Below are 9,174 nucleotides of genomic sequence, written 5' to 3'. Positions count from 1 at the left end.
CTATATTTTTGAATAGAACTTATTTTCGATAATTTCAATTGATTTTAATCGATTTAAATTTCTTTTCTATTTGAAAATTGGTTATGAAACACGTGTAATCTTTTTATTATATTTATCTTATGATATTTACTTTACTTTATATTATACTCATTTATTGTGCTTTTAATTATTAATTTTTCTATATGTGATAGTGGATTTTCATCGATGAGTTCTTGAAAATTGGTTATTTTCCCTAAAACTATATATATTTTATATATACTTTATCTATAAGGCTCAATTTAATTTTAATTTTTATAAATTGATTTTAATTGAGTTTTTTACCTGTAATTTTGGATTTTGTCCCTAATAATATTATTATATATATATATATATACATACATACATGTTTGTATATGTATATGCATGTGTATATAGATATATACACACATACAAAACATGTTTGTATAGACAGATGTCCTCATCACCATCCTCGTTCAACGTCCGCTTTCCATGCTAGCATGCGTTGGACGATCTGACTGAGGACTGGTGAAACCAGATGGCTACACCAGGCTCCAATCTGATTTGGCAGAGTTTCTACAGATGGGTGCCCTTCCTAACGCCAACCACTCCGAGAGTGTAGTGGGTGCTTTACGTGCCACCGGCACTCACTACACTTTCGGAGTGTATATATTTATATAATTGTTTTATTATCTGAGCCATTAATCATTATCATTCAGTTTGTGTGTATACACATACCTTCAGATAACTTATGCTATGAAAGTGATGTGTGACAATTTCCTCCACTCATGTCAATCTCTACAACACATAACCAATAACCAATATCATTTCATGTACATGCTGGTGCCATGCAGAAAACACATGTGTTTATGTCATGTAAAAATTACCTGTGCTGGTGCCATGTAAAATACACCTGTGTTAGTGTAACGTAAAGAAACATCTATGCTAGTGTCACACGAAGAAATACTCGTGCTGGTGCCACATAAAAAGCACGTGTGCCAGTTCTACATAGAAAAGCACTCGTGCCAGTTCCACATCAGGAGCACATGGGCCACTACTAAATACGAAGCACATGTGCCAGTACAAGTGTCACATAAATTGGCACCCATGCCAGTGACACACACATAAAAAAAAAAGCACCCATGCCGGTGTTATGTGAAAAGAAACAGTACTGGTATCACATAAAACGCACTCAGTATGCTCTGTGTGCTATTTTATCTTGGTTGGTATTAGGAAGGGCTTTTCCAGCCATAGAAACTAAACCAAAACAGACGACCAAGGAACCTGGTGCAGCTCCCCAACTCTAATCAAACCGTCCAACCCATGCCAGCATGGAAGACAGAGATATCTCTTAAATCAGGGATTCTCAATCATATTTTTACCTTGGACCCCTTTGATTATTATTCTATTTTGGTGGACCCTACCTAATCATTTGATGTTTAAAAACAAGTTTTATATACACTTCTTTCAAAATTTCTATTTTGTTCTTCACGCATTAACTTGTGTAAAATGTGAGAAAAAAAAAACACCTAGCTGTTTCTTGCAATACACATCAGTACCCACATCTAAAGCAAAGGCTTTTCGGGGCCCTTGGAATACTATTGTGGCTCCCCAATTTAATATTTTGTTACATGAACCCCAGTCTTAAATGATGTATCTCATTCTCCTATCGACTGACACATTTCTACTCAAATTAGTCCGTAAAAATAAAATAAGAGTCAGTAAATCCACCAACCTCTGACATCAACTTGAAGTTGGCATCATCTTTCTCCTTTAACTGCTGAAGCAAACGCATATTCTGTTCTTGCATGTCTTCAAATGCTTGGCCAGTAACATCCATTTCACTGAGCAACGCTTCTTCACGCTACATTGGAAAGAAAGAAAGAAATATATAATCAAATCTTAATGAATGTGAATGCATTTGAGAGAGAGAGAGAGAGAGAGAGAAGAGGGACAGAGAACAGAGAGAGAGAGAGAGAGAGAGAGAGAGAGAGAGAGAGAAGAGAGCAAGAGAAAGAGAGAGAGCTGTACTCTTCAGGCATGGAGTAAAGATTGTATGCCAACATAATATGGCAGTCCTGGTTTAGGATGAATGTTGCTGTAATTTAGCCCCAGGAGACATCGTCTCCAGCTGGCTATACGACATGATCTGCCATGTTATGTTGGCAAACAATCTTTACTCTCTCGTTGTGAGATTTAAAAATAGTAATTTTCTGATGTTCAATTATGTTTATGTAAAATTTAATTATATATTCACTTTCCAAGTACCTTACCTGGAAACAGGTGATGGTTGGCAACAGGAAGAGCATCGGGCCATAGAAAATTTGCTTCAATAAACTCCATCCTTCCCATGCAAGCATGGAAAAACAGACAGTAAAATAATGATATACATACATACACACACACACTCATTATCATCTAACATCCACTTTTCCATGCTTGCATGGGTCAGGTGGAACTTGTTGAGGCAGGCAGTAGACCTGGGCACAATCCTTTAGCTGACCAGCTCCTGTCAAACCATCCAGCACATGACAGCATGGAAGGCAGACATTAAATGATGATGATCATCATCATCATCGTTTAACGTCCGCTTTTCATGCTAGCATGGGTTGGACGATTTGACTGAAGACTGGTGAAACCAGATGGCTACACCAGGGTCCAATCTGATTTGGCAGAGTTTCTACAGCTGGATGCCCTTCCTAATGCCAACCACACTGAGAGTGCAGTGGGTGCTTTTTATGTGCCACCAGCACGAGGGCCAGTCCGCTGGTACTGGCAATGGCCACGCTCAAATGGTGTTTTTTACATGCCACTTGAACAGGAGTCAGTCCAATGTTTTGTTCACATGCCACCGGCACAAGTGCCAGTAAGGCGAAGCTGGAAACGATTGCGCTCAAATGGTGCTTTTTACGTGCAACCGGCACGGAAGCGAGACTGCTGCTCTGGCAGTGATCCTGCTCGGTTGGTACTATTAGCGCTCCACTGGCACATGTGCCAGTCATCAAATTTGGTTCAATTTCGATGTATGTTTATATATATATATATATATATATATATAAAATATAATTGAAATTAATATTAATATCTATCTCCTGTTTCCATGATGATGATTATATAAATACACAACATAAACACATATCATGTGTGTATATATATACATACATATATACACATGATACGCACACACACACACACACACACACACACAGAGGTGTATGTGTGTATGTGTGTGTGTGTGTGTTACCATGTTACCTCAGTATTATAATCATCAATTCGGTTACTAAATTTTCTCATCAATTTTAAATTAGAAATTTCACCTGTTTCTGTGCTGCTAGGCTCTTCTGCAAGTCGCTGATTGTGTCTTCAAGTTTCTTAATCTTACGCAAAGCATCATCATCAGCCAACTTCCGACGTTCCTTGCGCTCGGCTTCCTGCATCTTCCGAATGTGATTGTGGAGATCTTCAACCTCTTGACGAGCTTTCTTTTCTGCTTTCATTAACTGCAAAACACCAAACGCAAGAGTTAAACAGACAGTTAAGTACGGAAGATACATTGCTATTGAGGAAAACAGATAGATTTCACTTTATTTGTCTATTAATATACACGAGGGGGTGGTGAAAAGTTCCTGGCTTTAGGGGTATCACAAAAAGCCTGGTTGGAAGCCCAACCCTCCGAGTTCTTTTACAGGGCTTAGAAAAACTGAAGGACCACTGCAATAAGTGTATGAATCTGGGAGGGGAATATGATGAATAAAATCATAATTTACTGATCCTCCTGCATTGAAACTGGGAAACCGGGCCCATGAGCCTGGCTAGACTTTAAAAGGGCACATTTATTATTTAAGGAGTATAACCAATTTATTACACATAAACTTTAACAAAATCTTAAATGGACACCCCCACTTCCACCCCACGGATTCATATGGAATCCAGTTGAGAACCACTGGTGTAGTTTATCAAATTTAATCATAATGATTTCTCGTGTTTATTATATAAGATGGACATTTTACCTGAACTTTGTCACGATTCTCTTTCGATGATGAACTCTTGTACATATCCAGTAGCAACTTCATTTCCTTCTGGCTGTCTTGGTTCTTCCTAATTAAGTAAATCAGACAACCAATCAATAATAAATTGCATGAGTTATTAATATTGTTGTCTATACATTGCTCTTCAATATAATTTAAACTTGATGCTCTGTTTATATCTACTTTAGACATTCCTAAACAGAGAGACGATGAAGGAGAGAGGGAGGGAGAGAGAGAGAGAGAGAGAGAGAGAGAGAGAGAGAGAGAGAGAGAGAGAGAGAGAGAAAGAGAGAGAGAGAGAGAGAGAGAGAGAGAGAGAGAGAGAGTGAGCAGGCTGTGCTCTTCAGTCATATCCAATTATGTTCATGTAAAATTTAATTTAATGCTTGTTAATATCAAACTTATCTAAGTTGCAAGACCAGATGAATAGTTAAGAATGTAAGTTTGCAATCATGAGGGACTGGGTTCAATTCCAGAACATGGCAACTTGGATTCACGTCTTCTACCACAGCCTTGGATCGACTCAAACCCTGCAAGTGAAACTGAGCACACGGAAATTGCACGAGTCTATGGAGTGGACTCCACCTGCTTTTACACAATGTCTTAGAATTAAGTTAAAAGTGCAAGTGTCTGTCTAGTAACTCTTAGATGAAAAAGGAATAGTTGATTGAACAATTGGAATAATTTTGAAGCAGATAGAAATCCATTTAAACATAAATTTCTACCTTTTTTTTTTGTTCACTAAATTCCTTGTTTACGACTAACCAACCCTGTCTTCAAATTGCTGTCTCCAACTTGATTTTTTTTTCTCTCTTCCATTCTTAAAAGATTTAGCCCCCATCAACCAAAATAGTTTTTCAATCAACTTTTAATACCATCATTTATAGCTTCTTGTGCTCTGAGACCTAATTTCAAAAAGAATTATTCCACGTTCTCTTGAAAGTATATTAACTCTTTTGACACCCCCCCCCCCACAAATAACCAAATTCAACTCACTTTAACTGAGCTCGTAAATCTTTTATAATCTCTGACTCTGAGCGACCTTTGTCTTTCACATCGAAATCCTTCTCGTCCTCATCCGGTTTCTTCAAAACAACAGGTTCCGCTTCTGCTTTGGGTGGTACATAGACAGGTGCTGTTCCTGCCCCTGTACTTCCAGCAGTTGTTGTCCCAGACGAAGATGACATCGATGCTTCATCCTTGCTAGCCTCTTGTGCTGCACCTTCAGATTTTAACTGCAGAAAAATACACGATACAAAAAAAGATATGCCTGTTAAGAGTTGTTCCATTTTAAATGTGTCACTGATAATGGGAGAGAACATACCTATTACATATCATATATTAGATCAATCTGTCATTCATTTTTTTCAATTTCTTTATTTTTTTTTGTTTTTTGTTTTTTTGGTCTTTCATTGTTAGCACTTACGTAAAGCTTTGGGAGTTGTTCAGTCCCAAGTCAGTCTTGATCAAAGATATTCTATTTTGACCATTTTTTTAGGGCACAGATATATACATAGGTATGGTGATGCAAACAGGAAAAATAGAAGTCAAAATATGAATATGTGTATAATTTTATAAGTTTGATAAGTGCCAATACACGAAACTCCCGGACCTTAAGTTACTGTTACTTCTGCTAAATATTAATAAAAATATACATATACAAACACACACACACAAATATATATATGATGGGCTTCTTTCAGTTTCTGTCCACCAAATCTACTCACAAGGCTTTGGTTGACTCAAGACTACAGTAGAAGACACTTGCTCAAGATACCATGCAGTAGAACTGAACCGAGACCCATGTGATTGGGAAGCAAGCTTCTTACTACACAACCACACCTGTACCTATATTTGTACATTATTAAAAAAAAAAAAAAACCTACATATAGGCTGAGCAAGCAAAGGAGACAAGACTGAATGTTTGGGCTTATTAGGCTTCATCAGCTAAAGTATAAGCCTTCTTCATCACTGCTTGCCGACATAGTAGTAATTATCATACTATTTAAAAATTAAATTAATTGACTAATTTTTAGACATCCTATAGGTCACAGTAAAGCCTTCATGAACTGGTACCCATACATATGACAGAGAGAGGGGGGCGGGGTAGGTAAATTCTGTTGGAATATTAAGAAATTATAGTAAGTGAGAGATGCCATTTGTTTCAGCAAATTAATCAGATCAAAATTAAGGGGCTGACATTTTAAATTAATGGTGCAGTAAAAATTCTTGGGAAGAGGGGACACAATTCAATGATAATAAATCCTAGTTTATAAAAAGCATGTCTACGTAGCATATTTTTTTGTTGTGGTAACAAATATGCTAGACATATTATGTATATCTACATAGACGTAGATATACATGTATAGAATAGACATAATAACAACCTGCTGTCCTACATATCTCCTTACATTCTGCTGACTGCTATTGACTCTAGATAACTTTGGACAAACAACCACATGTTGAATGCTAAACAGGGTATAACCTGTGTAACTCCAATACATTCCAGGCATATTATAAGATGACTGACTGATGATGAGACAAAACCTTATCTATATTGTGGTATTAGTTTTTTTAAAGAGTGATGATTAAACTTTAACTATTTCAGTTTATTTAATCACTTGGGATTCAAACCATATATCATTAATGCAAAGAAAACCTTTTTAAATGATGTCAGTTTAAACATATTTTAATCACCACAGTGCAATTATGGACTGCATTGATCAAGCCATAAAAATAAAAAATCCATTTAAGAAAAGTTTAGAAGCAATATTGCATTTAAGTATTCAGGTATAAGGTATTCTATCAAAGGCATCAAACTGGTAGAATTGTTGCCGTGCCAGACAAAATGCTCAGCAGTATTTCTTCTGACTCTATGTTTTGAGTTCAAATTCTGCTGTGGTCAACTTTGCCTTTCATTCTTTCGAGTTTGATAAAATAAGTGCCACCTGAGCACTAGAATCGATGTCGCCTTCCGATCGTTACCAACAACGCCTTCCTGGCACGTGAAAAGACATTCGAGTGAGTTTGTTGCCAGTACCGCTGGACTGGCTCCTGTGCAGGAGGCATGTAAAATACACCATTTTGAGCGTGGCCGTCGCCAGTCCCTCCTGACTGGCCTTTGTGCTGGTAGCATGTAAAAGCACCCACTACACTCTCAGAGTGGTTGGCATTAGGAAGGGCATCCAGCTGTAGAAACTCTGCCAAATCAAATTGGAGCCTGGGGTGGTGTGAAGGGTGTGAATATTATACTACATAACATGGATTAGTGATTAGTGACTTCAGAGTAGGAACTAGGCAGAGCCAGGTACACAGGACAATCTAAAGAGGGAAGTATTTGATCATATGTATGTTGAAGAAGGCAAGAGAGAGATGTGTAACATACAACACAGCTGGGAGTTTCTTTGAGAGAACCTGCTTCAAGTTACATCAGGCTTCAGCACTATTCCACTTATGTTACAGAAGATAACTTGGTAGTGGAATGGTGCTGTAGATAGAAATATTATTGGGATGTCTGAAAGAAAGTAGGGAACAGGGAATAGTATAAGATAGCTTGTTGAGTGACTAGATGATGACGGGTATACTCGGCAAAGAGTCAAGAGGGAAAACTAAATGGTTTACCATTGTCAGAAATGTGAGATGTTTCTAATTGCAAAGCAGGGTATCTGTATGAATCAAGACATTAGTAAGAAGGTACCGATATGTGATGCATATGGAGGATGTCAGTTGGGTAAAAGAAGTGTGAAGCAATCCAAGTGGAAGAAGTCTCAGGAAGTGGTAAAAGTTGATACTTGAAAGACTGAAGCTCACCAAGATGACAAAAGACTGCAACGAGCCATAAGACTTTGTACTAGCGAAGATCTATCCAACCCATGCAGTCATGGACAATCGTCATGCCACTTTGTCTGCATGTGTCAGATAGGCATGGACATAAAATCATGGTGAATGAATGAGACAATGCATCCCTTTACATCAAAAGGTAACTTAGCCTGTCAGTAACAGAGATTGATAAAATAAGTACCAGGGTTGATATGATCAATTAAATATACTTAAAAGTGATACCCCAACATCACCACAGTCCAATAAATGGAATGAGGAAAAGAATGATTTATATACAGATATCACTTAATTTAATGTAAAAAATACACTGACAATTAAGCATTAATTATTTCTGTTTATTTAATAATGCTTAAAACTATATCTTAATCTTGTAATGGATATGATTTTAAAGAATAAAATTTTGTGTTAGCCTAAAGAGAGTTTTTTGGACAGGACTGACATATCCTCTTTCCACAGTATCAACTTTTATTCAAAGTTGCTGTCCTCTTAGGCAGGTTGCCTTTTTGCTGTTGTTTGGAGGAAATGCCTACTTCATATATATTATTCAGTAACTACTGTCCTAGATAGGCAGCCTTTACTGTGGCCTGCAGAGTTTTATTGGGAGCCACTGTGCTATCTTATAGGTGGCTGCCAGTGATTCCAACCTCCTAATTGATTACCTTTGCCGCATCTCTTTACGGTGTTGTATAGGATGCTCAGAGTGTGAACTGTCACAGAAGGAGCCACTGAGAGAGACATAATTATGAGGTGACAGAGAGGGCGATACACATATAAAGTAACGGAATAAGAGAAAGAGTAAGGGAGTGTGAGAGAAAGAAACACCATGTGATCAGAGAGCACATATACAATCTTTAGCAATTAAGGAAAGGATATCTTTAACTGTAAGAAATCATATATATACTCTCCATTTCTCTGCTTCTTTTATTAAGGATATCCTTAACCGTTTAGCATTCAGATTACACCATAAAATGTAATGCTATTGATTCACTTTGTTTTGAATAAATTACGCATTATCTCTTAGCTTTGACGGTTTGATGATGTGATTGTTTATTTTTAGGATGACATTGTAGGGTAGATATGAGAGGCCAGATCTGGTTGGTTTAAACAAAGCAGGAAGAATATTTGGGCCAGATATGATTGGATTAAACTTACTTGCAATCAAATCACTCTGTCAAATGTAATGCTTATTTATTCATATTGTTTTGAATTTATCAGGCAATGTCTCTTATCTCTTATCTTTGATGATGTGATTGCTTATTTTTAGGATGACATTGTAGGGTAGATATGAGAGGCCAGATCTGGTTGGTTT

General features: G+C 37.2%; 1 protein-coding gene across 5 annotated transcripts in view; it reads right to left on the bottom strand.

The window, feature by feature from the left end:
• The window catches only part of LOC106875949 (E3 ubiquitin-protein ligase Bre1), a 51,350-nt gene that overhangs the window by 7,185 nt on the left and 34,991 nt on the right, over positions 1 to 9,174 (bottom strand). For all 5 annotated transcript variants that reach the window (XM_014924283.2, XM_014924282.2, XM_052973514.1 and 2 more), the window contains 4 exons: positions 5,022 to 5,260; positions 4,008 to 4,095; positions 3,315 to 3,497; positions 1,733 to 1,861 (listed from right to left, as the gene is read on the bottom strand). In XM_014924283.2, coding sequence (XP_014779769.1) covers positions 1,733 to 1,861; positions 3,315 to 3,497; positions 4,008 to 4,095; positions 5,022 to 5,260 — 639 coding nt within the window. The remainder of the gene's footprint in view (positions 1 to 1,732; positions 1,862 to 3,314; positions 3,498 to 4,007; positions 4,096 to 5,021; positions 5,261 to 9,174) is intronic.

Source organism: Octopus bimaculoides, chromosome 16, assembly GCF_001194135.2.
Source record: "Octopus bimaculoides isolate UCB-OBI-ISO-001 chromosome 16, ASM119413v2, whole genome shotgun sequence".
NCBI classification, from domain to species: domain Eukaryota; kingdom Metazoa; phylum Mollusca; class Cephalopoda; order Octopoda; family Octopodidae; genus Octopus; species Octopus bimaculoides.
The sequence above is the reverse complement of the archived record's forward strand: the minus strand, read 5'-3'. Positions and strand labels throughout refer to the sequence as shown.